This window comes from Dreissena polymorpha, chromosome 1 (genome assembly GCF_020536995.1).
Source record: "Dreissena polymorpha isolate Duluth1 chromosome 1, UMN_Dpol_1.0, whole genome shotgun sequence".
In the NCBI taxonomy this organism is placed as follows: Eukaryota; Metazoa; Mollusca; class Bivalvia; order Myida; family Dreissenidae; genus Dreissena; species Dreissena polymorpha.
In genome coordinates, this window is record NC_068355.1 from 73,394,191 (window position 1) to 73,413,507 (window position 19,317).

A 19,317-nucleotide genomic window follows, 5' to 3' on the forward strand; every position below is an offset into this window, starting at 1 on the left:
TTAAATCAATAAAACAAAAGGAACCACCGTTAATAGTTTCATGCACACTCATAAACACGCCAATTAAACAACAAAGCAACAACGTTTAAGTAAATAATACTGCGAAAAGAGGCATTAAATACAACTCATTCGAGGTATATATCACAACTAGGCACATACAAATGGTCTGCTTTAAGCAAATGCCTATGCCGCAACGCACTTAAACTGTTTATCTTAAAATAAAGTTAAAACGTGTCGTTTCCAAAAGAAATATAACACAAATGAGATCTACTTTCAGAAATCGTGAGACACGCACGAAAAGCGTCATCCTTATGGTACTTAGGTGTCTATATAAAGGGACTCTCACAGAAGAAATGTGCAAATCAACGGTGACATAACCAACCGCGGGGATTTCAGTTCTCTAGTTAATATGCAAGCCATCTGTATTTTCCTGGGTGTGATCGTGGCATGTTATGTGAGTAGACCGGGGATTTTTTTTAATGAGTTCATTTTAATACGTGTTAAAAAGCACTCAACTAAATTCAGTTGGTTAAAAATACATTTTTTTTAACAAGTCGTCAAAAACAACATTTTTTTTCTTTTATATTTCTTCAAATAAGATCTAAACTATTGAGTTTTTCTAAAATGTTTAAAAAGATCATCTGTGTTAATCTGTTTTAATAGCGTTAGGCAATACAAATATTATCGATATCTTATCCTCTAACACTCCTTTCAATTTAAATATAATGGCATTTGGTATCTGCTGCTAACCTTCTAAGTTATTTTAACCGATTTATGCCTAGCGTCTAGAAAAAATGCCTTGACAAACAGCGTAGACCCAGATGAGACGCCGCATGATGCGGCGTCTCATCTGGGTCTGCGCTGTTTGCTTAAAGGAATTTCTGTAAGAAATACTCTGATTATGGAAATAAATATACTAGATATCCCTAATTTTGGAAATAAATTGATCCAATTTAGAAGGATGGGAGAGACCACTAGGCATGAATGGGTTAAAGATCGGTCTCTCCCGTTCGTGGAGAAATTTGCTCAAAATAACCACACAGCTTCATGTCAAGCTATGTAAAATTATATTTGAGTCGTGTTCTGAGAAAAATGGGCATAATGCTTGTGCGAAAAATGCCGTCCCAGATTAGCCTGTGCAGTCCACTTGAGTTTCGTGTAGATGATACTTTTTTTAGACGAAAAAATACCATACAAGCGGAAAGTGTCGTCCCTGATTAGCCTGTGCGGACTGCATAGGCTTATCTGGGACGGTACTTTAAGCACAAGCATTAAGTCCAGTTTTCTCAGAACGCGGCTCATTTTGTTTGCAATACTCGATAACACTCAATTATAATTGTTTAAGTAGTCTCAAGTCTTGAAAATATTCTTTTCTGTAATATATTTTTCTTCCGGATGTAGAGATCGTTTTCTATGTTGTAAAATAGTTAACGTGTGGTAATTTCATACAAAGTGAGCATGCATAATACTGTACAGTAGGTAAGAATAGTGGGTGGAGACAAGATTCTCGATTTTCAACCTTGTGTAGAATAATAGCTTAATTGTGTGAAAATATGTTACAGTTATCTAAGATGTATTTTTCTCACATGTTCAACACCTCAACATTATTTTAAAGGCCGCCACCACCCATAAACCCCCTCACACCACGCATGCGCACGCAAATCACACCCAGCATGCACACCAGAATCACACCGCGCATGCGCACAACATTACGGGCCCCACGCACGAGCCAGCGGAAACGGACTCGATTACCTTCCAGTTTCAGCCACTGACAGTAAGTAGTGGATTGGATCATGCATGTATAATTAAAAGTGAAAAAAAAAAGCGTATGGCTATTACGCATCACAAGTTTTTTTTGGATAAAAATGTAGATCAAGTGTTTTCAGGAACAATAAAAAAAATCACATTTAATAAAAAAGTTACACACAATACACTTTTACTGGTTAACGTCATTTGGTAACTAAAGATTTAAGTTTCGAAGAATATCTGGGAATAATTGTATACTCTTGCCTTGCAATCCTCAAAATAGTCAGCTTTCGGATGCTATTGGCGTATGGCGTACGGCTTTACGATACAAATTATCACACAAAGTAATCGTGTATTTAATGTTCCATGTAGTTTCACCTTCTAGTGAAGACTCACCCGGATAAAATGACCTACAACTGCTACATCGCAGCCCTCTCCGACTCCGAGCATGCGCAGATCCACACCGACGCCGGCATGAGGGCCGTCGAGGTAGGAAAAGCTCTTTTAGGCATAAATTTTCTGTATTAAATTGACAAACCTAATATAGTAGGATGCGGTTCTAGAAGACACAAGTTACTGGCCAAATATATTGTTATCTGTTAAATTATACTGCACATCTAGCGAATCAAACGAATTTAGCCTGTATGTGGATTTGCCTAACTACGGAAATGACCACCATGTTATTTAATGTCTGCTAGTTTAGTATGATATATGACCACTGTTTTCATTCTCAAAATGTAACTTGCTTGAAATATCGAATATTTCGTTAATAAAGTTACCAGTTTTTATGCAGCATTGGTTTCAATTTTGGTCATACCTTTGTTTTAAAAGTATGCAATATTTCATTATCAACTACGAACAACTCGTGTCGTTCTTATTTTCTTAAATCTAGCTGAGAATCCTGGCCGCTCTCGGAAGCGCCACGGCGGTGACCGACGTCAGCACGCTTGACAAACATGACGTCACTACCTGTACCGCGCACTTCTCCATGCAGCCTCACTACTTCACCATCACCGTCTAAGTCGCATTTGCATATATCTTATTATGTATAATTACGTAATATAAATGCATATCTAAAAATCATGTATCTATATGCGTTATTTTGCTTTAGTCAGTGTAAAAAGAGACCGTTTAAACGTCAAGCAACTATATGTGATTGCACAAAAGTTATTTTATCAATATTTGCATGAGAACGATTAAGTAATTAACTGGCGAATAAACAAAGCACATGTAGATTTGTTCGATTCTAATTTAATCTGCTATTTGCAACAATTAAGCTGAGAAAGTTATATTAAATGTAACCCATTGGAGCAAAAAGGAATCATGTGCCTTCTTTTTCAATCTCATATGGTACCTCATATGAGGATTGGGACAGTATTATACGCCGCATTTAGGCTTACTCAACTCAATTATTATTATTGCATCTATTGAAAGATCAAAAAGTATCATTCCCATTCATTAAACTTAATTAAACAAATGAACGTGCATACAACCAAGCAATCAAGAAACAGAGCTATTAAAACACATTGGTTAATTATTGTAAATACAAATATTTATGTAACTTATACCTTAACATTTGCTTACAAAGCTTGTCATACTTTCCTTACTATGCATATGACGAAAAGATACACACAGTATGTCTATATGACGATATAAGGTATCGGTTGGCTAAAGACCAAGTATAAACCGGGGGGGGGGGAACATGGGGTATGTCTGCCCCAGCTGGGTTAAAGCTTAATTACTGATATGCCTTACATTTGAAATGTAAGTAGAAAGGAAGACTTTTAAATACTTTTTTGCTATTATTCGATGTTAGGTGGCACTAGAAATATCACTGTTGTCATTTGAAGGCATTTACATTTGCAATCAAACAAGACAAATTTGTTGATTCGTTTACAGAAAATGACACGAGCGTACCATACAACTCGTATCAAATTACTGACAATGTAAATATTTACTTAAAAGAAGGATCAATTATTCATCAAAATCGTTGAAATTGTCTCTATTCTTTTTAGTCGAAAACATTTGACTTCATGCTTGACAATAACTGTCTGTGATGAAAAATATGACGCTATAGCATTTCCTGAGCAATATGTTGGCTAAAAACTTAAACCCTTCAACATTTTTTTCCCTTTTTTATTTCGTCTTGTTGAGAATCCTCGCGGCACTTGGAAGCGTCTTTGTCGTTACCGACTTGAGTACGATGGACAAACTTTACATACATACACATTATTGCACCAACACCGTGTCAGCCATATGTACACATATTAAATCTTTTATAATACATTAAATTATACATTGAACGATCGTTAGGTATATGTAGGTGTGTTGTTATCAGTGAAAGAAACGCCCGTTCGCCCTCAAATATCATGCTGGAGGCTATAAGAACCTTTTCCGCAATCTTTAAAAAAAGTTTGTTTTTCAGGTATGTCAGGTGAGTTGATATAACATCTCGGTAAATTGAATTTACAGTGAGATCACTTGAAGGCCAATCTTACATTTGACCATGCTCGTTTTTAAAGACTTAAATCTTGTCATTGTGAACTTAGAAACAATTTTGCTGGTTATGCCAGAGTCAGGCAAAGTTCGATTAACAGTAAAAGCGTTTAAAGCACTTTTTAATTATTTACCTTGAATTATAAGAAAGTGCTAAATGGGAATTTCCTGCTCTTAAACTTAATTATTCTCATCGTGTAATCATCACAATCTCGACAAGAACGATAATTAACATCTGGGATCGTCTGAAGGAGTTGTTAATTATGTCTCTTGAATGATGCTTTTAACAGAGGCATAAGAATTTTAATTTTAAACACGAAATTCGTATAAATGCATTTTGACCTCAATCTTAATCATAATTTACTGACCAAAGTAGAACAAGTATTTAAACGAGTGCATTTTGTGGCTATTTGGTCCATTAAATTAGAAACTTTATTTACTATGTTCAACTCGGACTCAAACTTCTGTGGATATTGCGTATCGTATAACTTAAAAAAATGAACTTTGATACGAATACACGTGTTCGATACGCTCTCTGGTTTTTAGAATTAACCCATATATGACTAGTGGACTCTCCCATCCTTCGAAACTGGATAAGTGTATTTCCAAAATTAGGGATGTCTAGTATATTTATTTCTATATTTAGAATATTTCTTACACAAATTCCTTTAAGCAAACAGCGCAGACACTGATGAGACGCCGCATCATGCGGCCTCTTATCTGGGTCTACGCTGTTTGCAAAGGCATTTTTTCTAGACGCTAGATATAATTGGGTTATACTAGTAATTATACAAACGACGAACAATCAAATTAACTGGCATTCAATGCAGCTCGCGGAACATAAAAAGCTGATCGTTTTCGTATTCTGAGCCGCACTCAATGTGGACTTCCTGATAAAAAGTGCCTCTTTCGCAAAACAGATAACTCAATAACTTCTTTTTAGTGCATTTTCACACAATTCTTACTAATTTATAAACTGAAGGTCGCTTCAAATTTTTTTCTTTCTTTTTATTGCAATTGCATTATAAAACAAGTTGGTATTCTTCTTGTTATGAACGATGATTACACAAATTAAATATAGTTTTCGTGATCATTACTGAACATACCCGTATGAATTCTTAATGGATGCCTTGACATTCATAATCTTCAGCAATTAAATCTGAGAAGGTAAGACATCTAAATAGTGTTCATTATCAAACGTTTTTTTCTTATTCTTTGTAAAATATTGAAAGTGAACTTGAAAGTGTGTGTACCAAATATTGTTTCCATATTAAATATAACTTTGCATTTAAATTCAGTTAGAAATGCGTAATTGTTAACATAATTATGATCATTATCAAACGATTACGCTAAGCCATAATCATTTTGAGATAGAGATTGATAAATCTTCCCATAATATCCAGGTTTCTAGGTCAATGACATAACTCCTTGGACAGTTTTCTATATTTACCTATGTCCCCTTTCAGTGTTTACGCTCTACAAACAATGCTGATTATGAAATGCATTATTATCCTTATGAGTTTATTCATTTTTAAGGAATGTATTAACATCAATTGTTGTTGACTAGATGGAACACCTTACTCTGACAATTTTAATAGATGTTAATTCTTATTTTAATATGATGTTAAGTATTTAAAAGATTCAAATAGCATATTTTAAAACGAATGGTTTATCATTGAATAATAACACAGAATATTCCCACGGAAACTTGCTTCATATTTATAAAGATAAAAAACATATCAGTTATCATCTCGGAGTAGTTTTTATAAAAGTTTGCCATGTAATTTTGTAAAAAAATCAGTGTGAAAATGATAAGATGATCAGAGGTGTTTATCATTATTTCAATTACACACGACCTATTAAAATATGTTATGTTTTAATATGCATTTTAAAGAAGTGTAAACTATTCATGCTGGCTGTTAAAGGAATTAATGTGCATAGACACCATGCATACAATTCAAGTTACAAAGCCTGATTAAAAATTCATCATTTTAAATGTCCACATTCTGTTCCGAGAACTACTTTTTGAATGTCGAACATCGTATTTATGGTTTTTATCACCTACATGTAATGAGCTTTAGTTTGTTGTGTAGAAAACATGTGGGTGGTAAATAATCGAGACAGTATTTCTTAAACTCCACTTTATAATGGAACAAGTCCGGAAACATTTCATAACAAGCAACGTTTCTTATGTCTTATATCAAATATTTGGTTGGTATGCAAAATACTTAGGGTAGATGCAAATATGTTAATCACTCTGCTATGATGTTTTGCACAATCTCTTTAAGGTAAAGATAAAAGGATTGCATAAACCATAATAGAACATAAAGTTACGGGTAACAGTGATTTTTAGCCTTAAAAGTAAATCATGTGATTCAAATTATTATTAAATCTTTAAAATCAGTTGGCTGAGAGAAGCAAGCAACAAAGGTCATGCAAAAAATACTTTCTCATATCGTACACGAAACATATTAACGTATGCCTCTGGAATCGATGATAATGTGTAAAGAAACTGATTCACACGTTTAATTGATTGCACTCTAAAATGCTTAACTGTATCAGAACATAACTTGGTGGTGGTGTGTAACCTCTAGTGAAGTGAACAAGCTTTCGACTTATAAAAAAAAAATGAAAATATGCATTCTATACATCGATGGTGACGTCACTTCGTTATTGTCACCTCTATGCTAGGACCATTCCCCTGATTTGGGGATTCGTGCTTCCGCCAAAATAGTTCCGCGTAGGAATGAATATTTTTCTATAATAATAAAAACGGTTTTAAATATGTGTTTAAAATGGAATGTTGTTTAAAGAAATGTTATTTAGTATGTTTAAATGCGATTTTGAATCTTTATTAAGACTGATAGCGATTTTCAGAAGCACGATTACTTGACTTACTTTCGCTTTTACTTTTCACTTGTAAAAGAAGTGCTACCCACAATTCCTTGCGCGTTAGTACACAGGTCAGTAAGACCGGCGTGTACACAATGGAAAATATGTGATTTTTAACGTGGTAAAAGGTTGGATAAATGGATGGGAATGCAAAATAAGGAGTTCTTTTTTTTTCCTGTTTTTGATATGCAATACAAAATCAAATAAAAGTAAAACTGTGAAAGATGACAAATTCTCCAAAACGTTTTTTACAAAAATTCAAATGTATACTGTTAAAAAAAGATACTGTGTTGAACAATCCTGAACAATCATGAAAAATCATGAATAGAGAATCGCTTATAGATGAGGAGCTGAAACGAAAAAGAGAAGCGTCCAGTGTAAGTGAGCTAGATAGCAGTGTGGGTGCAACACCAAAAGTAGAGTAACAGAAGAAAAAGAAATCAAAGCAAAAGCAAAGTAATTACAATAGTGGTGATATGGCGAACTCTCTTGAAGATAATCGTGATTTTATCACGCAAATGAAGAAAATCAATCTTAGGCTAGATAAACTCGATGACAAGTTGAACACGTTTAACAATAAACTTGAAAACGTCTTAGTGAATGGCGACGGGTCTCTACAATGAGCAATTTAGGAAAGCCTTTTAGAAATTAAGGAAGATCTTTTGAAGTCTGTGATTAAAAGCATGGAAATCCTTGAGGGAAGGCTGTTCGAAAAGGAACAGGAAGTAGAAAAGCTCAAAGCTCAGACAAAAACTCTGGACACTGAATGAACAAACCAGAAGGACAAAAATGACAAGGTGCTTCAAGAGCTGAAGAATGTCGATGCAACAAGGGCTGTTTGTAAAACATGCATGCCCCCCATATGGGCTGTCAGTTGTAGTGGCAGCCATTGTGTGAATACATTTTTGTCACTGTGACATTGACCTTAGACCTAATGTAAGTTATCATCCGGAAACCATTGTACTATTTCGAGTCACTGTGACCTTGACCTTTGACCTACTAACCTGAAAATCAACAGGGGTCATCTGCCAGTCATGATCAAGGGGGGAGTGAGAGAAGGGTATTTTTTTTTTTGGAGGGAGGGGGGGTCCGGGGGGGTAGGGGGGGGTAGGGGGAGTGAGAGGGGGTTATAATGTGGGGTGGGGTAATTTTTTAGACGTTAAACAAAAATTGAGGGGGGGAGGGGGTGGAGGGGGGTGAGAGGGGGGTATAATGTGGGGTGTGGTTATTTCTAAGATGTTTAAAAAAATTGGGGGGGGGGGTGGGGGTGGGGTGGGGGGTGGGGGTGAGAGGGGGTATAATGTTGGGTGGGGTAATTTATTAGATGTTTAATTTTTTTTAAATCTTTTTTTTGGGGGGGATGGGGGGTAGGGGGGTGGTGGGCTAGGGGGGTGAGAGGGGGGTAAATGTGGGGTGTGGTAACTTATAAGATGTTTAAAATAAATTGGGGGGGGGGAGTTGGGGGGTAAGGGGGGTTGGGGGTTGAAAGGGGGGTACAATGTGGGGTGTGGTAATTTATTAGATGTTAAAAAAAACAAAAAAAATTGAGAGGGGGGGGGTTGGGGGGTGGGAAGGGGGTATTATTCGGGGTGTGGTAATTTATAAGTTGTTTAAAAAAAATTTGGGGGGGGGGTAGGGGGGGGGGTGGGGTGAGAGGGGGATATAATTTGGGTAATTTATAACATGTTTATTTTTATTTCAATTTTTTTTTGGGGGGGGGGGGGGTGGGGGGTGGGGGGTAGGGGGGTGGGGGTGACAGGGGGGTATAATGTGGGGTATGGTAATTTATAAGATGTTTAAAAAAATTGGGGGGTGGGGGGTGGGGGGGGTGGGGGGTTAGAGGGGGGTATAATGTGGGTTGTGGTAATTTATAAGATGTTTAAAAAAAATTGGGGGGGGGGGGAGTTGGGGGTGGGGGTAGGGGGGTCGGGGGTGAGAGGAGGGTCTAATGTGGGGTGTGGTAATTTATTATTTTTGTTTAAAAAAATTTGTTGGGGGGGGGTGCGGGGTGGGGGTGTAGGTGGGGGGTGGGTGAGAGGGGGGGTATAATGTGGGGTGTGGTAATTTATAAGATGTTCAAAATAAATAAAAAACATTGGGGGGTGGGGGGGGGTAGGGGGGTTGGGGTGAGAGGGGGATATAATGTGGGGTGTGGTAATTTATTACATGTTTAATTTTTTTTTTGGGAGGGGGGTAGGGGGGTGGGGGTGAGAGGGGGTATAATGTGGGGTGGGGTAATTTAAAAGATGTTTTTAAAAAATATTGTGGGGGGTAGGGGGGTGGGGGTGAGAGGGGGATGTTTAAAAAAAATTGGGGGGGGGAAGGATTCTGGTAGGGTCGTGGGGTATTGTTTGGGTGGAATCCACTGTGGTATTCAGGTAAGTGTTGTTTTGTCAAAGTAATAATAAACGTGATCATAAAAAATAACAAATGATCTCACACTGACATGAACAAATTTCCTCTATTTATAAAACATGAACTTTAAACTTATTGCATTTGTTTCCCCTGTATATAAGAAAGATATAATAGTGTATTACCTCCCCTGTCATGCTTATATTTATATTAATCAACAAAATAAAACATAATCACAATATTTAATATACAAAATATACAAAAAATCTCATATTCTGATAATATTTTTACTGATCCACTGTATTTTACTCAAAGGATGATGTTTCATTGGACTGATAATTATAGATTTAGAATTACAGACCAGTTGCTTCAGTAATATTGTTCAGAGTTTGCCCTGTTGGCCGCGTATGCATTCTTGAGTTATCATTCAAAAACCATTTTACTATTTCGAGTCACCGTGACCTTGACCTTTGACCTAGTGACCTCAAAATCAGGGGTCATCTGCGAGTCATGATCAATGTACCTATGAAGTTTCATGATCCTAGGCCCAAGCGTTCTTGAGTTATCATCTGACAACCACTTTGTGGACGGACCGACGGACCGACATACCGACATGAGCAAAGCAATATACCCCCCTCTTCTTCGTAGGGGGCATAAAAATGCAAAAATACGAAAATGAATGTGAACAATACTCACGCGCCAACAATATAAAAGTACGAGGAATCGCAGATACCCTAGAGAAACATCACGGGAATCTGCGGAGAAAGTCATAACAACGCATTGTGAAAACAGCATTTGTAATATATCCATGGCAGTTATCGACATTACACACCGACTTCCCAACAAGAACAACCAAAGTAGAGACATTATTGTACGACTGAGAAGCCGGCAAACCAAAAGTGACATTCTATCCAACAGAAAGAAACGGAAAGGGAGTTACATATACATAAACGATGACCTGACAAAAACTAAATCTCCATGTGCTCATGTGTGTAAAAAAGAAAATGACGGATGAAATTAGCGATGCTTGGTATTCTAACGGGAAGATCCTATACAAGAACCACATGAACAAAACTGAATTGGTTAAATGGAAGATCCTATACAAGAACCACATGAACAAAACTGAAATGGTTAAATGGAAGATCCTATACAAGAAGCACATGAACAAAACTGAAATGGTTAAATGGAAGATCCTATACAAGAACCACATGAACAAAACTGAAATGGTTAAATGGAAGATCCTATACAAGAACCACATGAACAAAACTGAATTGGTTAAATGGAAGATCCTATACAAGAACCACATGAACAAAACTGAATTGGTTAAATGGAAGATCCTATACAAGAACCACATGAACAAAACTGAAATGGTTAAATGGAAGATCCTATACAAGAACCACATGAACAAAACTGAATTGGTTAAATGGAAGATCCTATACAAGAACCACATGAACAAAACTGAATTGGTTAAATGGAAGATCCTATACAAGAACCACATGAACAAAACTGAAATGGTTAAATGGAAGATCCTATACAAGAACCACATGAACAAAACTGAATTGGTTAAATGGAAGATCCTATACAAGAACCACATGAACAAAACTGAAATGGTTAAATGGAAGATCCTATACAAGAACCACATGAACAAAACTGAATTGGTTAAATGGAAGATCCTATACAAGAACCACATGAACAAAACTGAATTGGTTAAATGGAAGATCCTATACAAGAACCACATGAACAAAACTGAATTGGTTAAATGGAAGATCCTATACAAGAACCACATGAACAAAACTGAAATGGTTAAATGGAAGATCCTATACAAGAACCACATGAACAAAACTGAATTGGTTAAATGGAAGATCCTATACAAGAACCACATGAACAAAACTGAATTGGTTAAATGGAAGATCCTATACAAGAACCACATGAACAAAACTGAAATGGTTAAATGGAAGATCCTATACAAGAACCACATGAACAAAACTGAATTGGTTAAATGGAAGATCCTATACAAGAACCACATGAACAAAACTGAATTGGTTAAATGGAAGATCCTATACAAGAACCACATGAACAAAACTGAAATGGTTAAATGGAAGATCCTATACAAGAACCACATGAACAAAACTGAATTGGTTAAATGGAAGATCCTATACAAGAACCACATGAACAAAACTGAATTGGTTAAATGGAAGATCCTATACAAGAACCACATGAACAAAACTGAAATGGTTAAATGGAAGATCCTATACAAGAACCACATGAACAAAACTGAATTGGTTAAATGGAAGATCCTATACAAGAACCACATGAACAAAACTGAATTGGTTAAATGGAAGATCCTATACAAGAACCACATGAACAAAACTGAAATGGTTAAATGGAAGATCCTATACAAGAACCACATGAACAAAACTGAATTGGTTAAATGGAAGATCCTATACAAGAACCACATGAACAAAACTGAATTGGTTAAATGGAAGATCCTATACAAGAACCACATGAACAAAACTGAAATGGTTAAATGGAAGATCCTATACAAGAACCACATGAACAAAACTGAAATGGTTAAATGGAAGATCCTATACAAGAACCACATGAACAAAACTGAAATGGTTAAATGGAAGATCCTATACAAGAACCACATGAACAAAACTGAAATGGTTAAATGGAAGATCCTATACAAGAACCACATGAACAAAACTGAAATGGTTAAATGGAAGATCCTATACAAGAACCACATGAACAAAACTGAAATGGTTAAATGGAAGATCCTATACAAGAACCACATGAACAAAACTGAAATGGTTAAATGGAAGATCCTATACAAGAACCACATGAACAAAACTGAAATGGTTAAATGGAAGATCCTATACAAGAACCACATGAACAAAACTGAAATGGTTAAATGGAAGATCCTATACAAGAACCACATGAACAAAACTGAATTGGTTAAATGGAAGATCCTATACAAGAAGCACATGAACAAAACTGAATTGGTTAAATGGAAGATCCTATATAAGAACCACATGAACAAAACTGAATTGGTTAAATGGAAGATCCTATACAAGAACCACATGAACAAAACTGAATTGGTTAAATGGAAGATCCTATACAAGAACCACATGAACAAAACTGAAATGGTTAAATGGAAGATCCTATACAAGAACCACATGAACAAAACTGAATTGGTTAAATGGAAGATCCTATACAAGAACCACATGAACAAAACTGAATTGGTTAAATGGAAGATCCTATACAAGAACCACATGAACAAAACTGAATTGGTTAAATGGAAGATCCTATACAAGAACCACATGAACAAAACTGAAATGGTTAAATGGAAGATCCTATACAAGAAGCACATGAACAAAACTGAAATGGTTAAATGGAAGATCCTATACAAGAAGCACATGAACAAAACTGAAATGGTTAAATGGAAGATCCTATACAAGAACCACATGAACAAAACTGAAATGGTTAAATGGAAGATCCTATACAAGAACCACATGAACAAAACTGAAATGGTTAAATGGAAGATCCTATACAAGAACCACATGAACAAAACTGAATTGGTTAAATGGAAGATCCTATACAAGAAGCACATGAACAAAACTGAAATGGTTAAATGGAAGATCCTATACAAGAACCACATGAACAAAACTGAAATGGTTGAATGGAAGATCCTATACAAGAACCACAAGAACAAAACTGAAATGGTTGAATGGAAGATCCTATACAAGAACCACATGAACAAAACTGAAATGGTTAAATGGAAGATCCTATACAAGAACCACATGAACACAACTGAAATGGTTGAATGGAAGATCCTATACAAGAACCACATGAACAAAACTGAAATGGTTGAATGGAAGATCCTATACAAGAACCACAAGAACAAAACTGAAATGGTTGAATGGAAGATCCTATACAAGAACCACATGAACAAAACTGAAATGGTTAAATGGAAGATCCTATACAAGAACCACATGAACACAACTGAAATGGTTGAATGGAAGATCCTATACAAGAAGCACATGAACAAAACTGAAATGGTTAAATGGAAGATCCTATACAAGAAGCACATGAACAAAACTGAAATGGTTAAATGGAAGATCCTATACAAGAACCACATGAACACAACTGAAATGGTTAAATGGAAGATCCTATACAAGAACCACATGAACAAAACTGAATTGGTTAAATGGAAGATCCTATACAAGAACCACATGAACACAACTGAAATGGTTAAATGGAAGATCCTATACAAGAACCACATGAACAAAACTGAATTGGTTAAATGGAAGATCCTATACAAGAACCACATGAACACAACTGAAATGGTTAAATGGAAGATCCTATACAAGAACCACATGAACAAAACTGAATTGGTTAAATGGAAGATCCTATACAAGAACCACATGAACACAACTGAAATGGTTAAATGGAAGATCCTATACAAGAACCACATGAACAAAACTGAATTGGTTAAATGGAAGATCCTATACAAGAACCACATGAACACAACTGAAATGGTTAAATGGAAGATCCTATACAAGAACCACATGAACAAAACTGAATTGGTTAAATGGAAGATCCTATACAAAAACCACATGAACACAACTGAAATGGTTAAATGGAAGATCCTATACAAGAACCACATGAACAAAACTGAATTGGTTAAATGGAAGATCCTATACAAGAAGCACATGAACAAAACTGAATTGGTTAAATGGAAGATCCTATACAAGAACCACATGAACAAAACTGACATGGTTAAATGGAAGATCCTATACAAGAACCACATGAACAAAACTGAAATGGTTAAATGGAAGATCCTATACAAGAACCACATGAACAAAACTGAAATGGTTAAATGGAAGATCCTATACAAGAAGCACATGAACAAAACTGAAATGGTTAAATTTAAAGAATACGAACACTGGATAAATTTGCCATGGCCAAACAGCTCACCACGTAGAGCGTGAATCACCCTGTTGTCGTTGGAACACTTTCTGCTTGCCACAGTGTATTGCACTATTACTAATAGTCTCGCTTGAGTAACACTTTGTTTTTTGCCTCAGGCACTATGCGCACGTATTGTTTTGTTCTCTGTCAGTATGTTTGAGTGTAAAATACCCCGTGCATGACCTTTTGTACCGTCGATAATATAAAAACTAAACATTCTGTCAATATGCTTTAATGCAAAAAATAGACCTAATGATACGCTTAGGATATGGCTAATGTCGCTGTATATATTTATTTAATTTTTTTTTATAAGCATACACTATCTTGATATGATAATGGCATGTCTTATAGTTCACACACATATATTTAAATTTGACAATTAAAAATATCTTCAGTATTTTGTAACATATCATATTATACATTCCTCATTGCTAAGAGATAGCATTTTACTTAAAACGAAAACAGAAAAAAATACTATGTTTATGACTGTTTCCATATGTAAGCAATCTTATGTATATATATACACACAATTCAAATATGTGTTAGTAAATTAAATACTGTAGCCTTATCTATTATATATATTTTTTGCTGCTTTTTCTTCTAAGTAAAATACTATTTCTAAGCAACGAGAAATGTAAAATTTATAAATATATATATATATATATATATATATATATATATATATATATATATATATATATATATATATATACAGTATAAACATTTATTAAAATGGATAAGTTAATTAAATAAATTGACGTTCAAATTACGTAAAACAATCTCCCTTTTTTCATGTTTTGAAATAGACGTTTCTGTTAGAAGCCAGTGTATTATTTTATTATCTATAGGTCATCCTTATCGTGGCTTACGTATAGTGTTATACAGCATGATACACGCATTTGTGTATCCAATTAAAAAAAGTGTTTGTGTGTTACAAATCTAAGAAAAATTTACTTTGCAATAAACCTTTTCAACAACCACAACATTTGTTTCTATGCATAGCATATGTTTAGTTATACATTCACAAATAAGCATAATAAACGTATTTGTCAATATATAATAAATTATGGCCGTTGAAACGATTTCTTATGTTTCGCTTTTCGAAAGAGATGTTTTCTTAGAGGCTTTGATGGTGTCTTTTTTTTTGTTCGTTTTATGAAAACAGTTCCTCCGAAGATACCTCTTCATTTTGAAGGGATTTTCTATATAACGGAGAGTCTATATCTATATCAGTAACCAACATGAATGTCAGAATAAAACATTTACATACTTCAGCAAATTTGTTAACATATTTTTCCTTTTCGTAACGAATATAAATGCATATACATGTATTGATTTATATACAATGTATTATATAAATAATATACTTTGACATAATGGTTGTTAAATCAAGCTCTCATTTCTCCTTTTTCAAAAGGAGATGTGTCGTAATAGGCAATTTATCTTATTGCTATATATATATATGTATATGTTTATATGTATATGTGTATGTATGTTAGTACGAGTGTGTATATATGTATACGTATATGAATGTATGTGTGTATGTATGTATGTGGATTCTTGATTCATAACATCATATGTAAATGTTTTACATAATTCACTATCGTCTTAGATATTTAAACAGTAAACTGGATATATCATTGCTTTTTAACATCCCCATACCATTATCGTATGCCTTTATCCATTTTTGCATCTCTTTGTGTCAATTGTTTGTTGTTTTTGTTAATTTTGTTCTTTTTTGCTAATGTTTTTTTTCTTTCCTTTTATTCCATTGTATATGCCAAGATGAAATGTTTCCTATATTTGTAAATACACATCACTTTTACATCAAACACCAAAACATATAAAACTTTCATTGACCTATGTCTTATAATAAAAAACAACTGGACAGACACCCTAAAATTATCATGTACTCAACCATTCTTTTATATGAGTTTTAAAATTTGTACTTTGAATGTAAAAGAGCTAAACAATAAAGACAAACGCATAAAAATCTCCAAATGGTTAGATGAAAAATATAGCACATGCCTTTTACAAGAATGTCACTTAACACATACTTTAGCACAGACCATAAAAGATGAATGGGATGGAGTCATCTATCTCAGTGGACAACATGCTAATAAACAAGGCATTGCCTTTCTGATTAAAAATAATATAGGGATCACAGTTGAAAACTTTAACGAAATAATAACTGGCAGATAAGCAAGTATAGATATAAAAAATACACGAAACACAATTAACATTAATTAAAGTTTACGGTCCTAACATAAATGAATCCAATTTTTACGAAACATTACAATCCTTTATAATAAATAACCAAGATAAAAACATTATAGTCGGAGGTGATTTCAATATTGTTTTTTACCTATTATTAGATAAAAGGAATGGAAACCTTCATACTCACTCAAAACATAGAAACATTCTGAATTACATAATTGAAAACCTCAATTGGATAGACATCTGGCGTACATTTAATCCGAATAAGAGCAAATTCACATGGCACTCAAACACAAAACCAACAATATTTTGCAGACTAGACTATTTTTTAATATCTGAGTCACTGTGCAATTTTATGGACTCATGCAACATAAAACCAGGATTTATGACCGACCACTCGCTAGTTGAACTTAAACTGCATAATATACAACCTGAAAGAGGAACAGGATACTTTAAACTTAATAATGGCATCTTATTAGATCAACAATACCAAACGCAAATAAAACAGGAAATAACCAATACAGTTCAAGATAACAAAGATGCAAACCCTAACACATTATGGGAAATAATTAAAGGTAATTTACGTAACACAACAATAAGATACACGTCATTTAAACAAAAAGAAACACACAAACTTGAAACTGAAACCATAAAAATCATTAAAACACTTGAAAAACAATTGCATGAAACAAACAAAAATGATACCACCGCCATTGAAGATGAAATTGCTGCAAAAAAAATATAAGAAGGAATCTATCATACACACCTCAATGGCATAATTCTTCGAGGGCGGGCACAGAATGTTGAACACAATGAAAAACATACACAATACTTTGCAAATATTGAACAACGTAGAAGCGAACAAAAAACGGTACACAAACTAGTAGTCGACGGCAAAGACATAAAAACAGAAATCAAATACTAGAAGAACAACGTCTATTTTTTAAAACCTCTACAAACGAAACAATGTCGAAAATAACACCCTCTTTAAAAATACACATCATGCTTTAAATGAAGAGGAAAAACAAGTATGCAACGGATTACTGACTGAATATGAATGTGGATTAGCTCTAAAAGAAATGCAAAATAACAAAAGCTCGGGGTCTGATGGCATCACTATCGAGTTTTATAAAATATTCTGGAACGATATTAAAACACATTTAACTAATTTACTAAATTATTCATTTAACAGCGGAAGTTGAACTTCGCTTCAAAAACAAAATATAATATCACTCATTCCGAAATCCGGAAAAAAACTTAGAATCCTTGTTAAACTGGCGCCCAATTAGTTAATTGAACAACGATTATAAAATAGCAACTAAAAGTATAACAAACAGAAATAAAAAAATATTGCCGTCAATCATTTTCGAATCTCAATCTGGTTTCATAAAAGGACGTTACATTGGTGACAACGTTCGTCTTATACAAGAATGCATTAACTATTTTAACAATTCAAATAATTCTGGTCTAATATTCTTTGCAGACTTTGAAAAGGCATTCGATTCACTTGATCATTCATTTATGTTCTTTTGCATAGAAAATATGAACTTTGGTGAAAGTCTCATTCAATGGGTCAAACTGTTCTACACTGATATTAACAGTATAATCATTAACAATCGCTTCTTCTCAAACAGTTTTAACATCGAACGAGGGGTTCGACAAGGATGTTCACTCTCATCATCGCTATTGATTATATGCATCGAGTATCTATCACATCACATCCAAACAAATAAACATATCAAAGGCATATCATTAAAACCTGACGACGAAATTAAACAGCCCCTATTTGCTGATGATGCAATTAATATCTTAAATGACCATAGGGACTCATTTCATAAACTAATAGAGTCGCTAACCCTTTTCGGAACGACATCGGGTCTTAAACTCAACAAAAGTTAATGCACTGTGATACGAGTAGGTAAATTTAAACAAAGTAATATTCATCTTAAAAAAGAAATGAAATTCAACTGGACATCAGATAGAGCAACAACGTTAGGAATAACCTTTACAAACAATAAAAATAAAACAATTCTAAAAAACATATGGCCTAAATTACAAAAATTTAAAAATTGTTTAAAATCATGGCAGCATCGTAAACTAACACTAATCGGAAAAAAATACCGTGTTGAAAACGTTTGCGCTCCCTAAATTAATTTACACACTAACAGTTCTCCCAAACCCACCAAATTATATTATTGAAGATATAAAATCAGAAATATTTAATTTTATATGGGACGGTAAACCTGATAAAATTAAACGAACTCAGTTAATTTAATCTGTAGAAAATGGAAGTATCAAATTAAGGGACATTGACACATTCTTGAATGCAATCAAATGCGGCTGGGTTAAAAGATACCTAGATAATACCAATACGAGTAAATGGAAATTATTCTACCAGAAAATCTTAAAAAAATATGGTGACTCCTTACTTTTTGAAGGTAATATTGACAATAATGTTTTAGATGAAATTTCAACCCAAAACATATTTATATCGAATGTTTTATCAGCATGGTATAAGGTTACTCGTAATTTAGAAACCAAATAAAACAGTAATATTATTTTATGGAACAATAAAGATATAACTACAAACAATAAAACGTTTTTCTATAAACATTGGTTTGAACAAAACATAAAATATGTAGA

At 34.2% G+C, this 19,317-nt stretch overlaps 1 protein-coding gene across 2 annotated transcripts in view; it reads left to right on the forward strand.

The window, feature by feature from the left end:
- Positions 1-288: 288 nt before the first annotated feature.
- The window catches only part of LOC127835091 (uncharacterized), a 30,857-nt gene continuing 11,828 nt past the window's right edge, over positions 289-19,317 (forward strand). Inside the window, exons 1-4 of one of the 2 annotated variants that reach the window (XM_052361350.1) lie at positions 289-454; positions 1,616-1,774; positions 2,119-2,235; positions 2,639-2,829. In XM_052361350.1, the coding sequence (XP_052217310.1) occupies positions 410-454; positions 1,616-1,774; positions 2,119-2,235; positions 2,639-2,767 (450 nt within the window). In that variant the 5' untranslated portion in view covers positions 289-409 and the 3' untranslated portion in view covers positions 2,768-2,829. Of the gene's footprint in view, positions 455-1,615; positions 1,775-2,118; positions 2,236-2,638; positions 2,830-19,317 lie in introns of those variants that run through there. The other variant, XM_052361366.1, reaches the window with a different exon arrangement.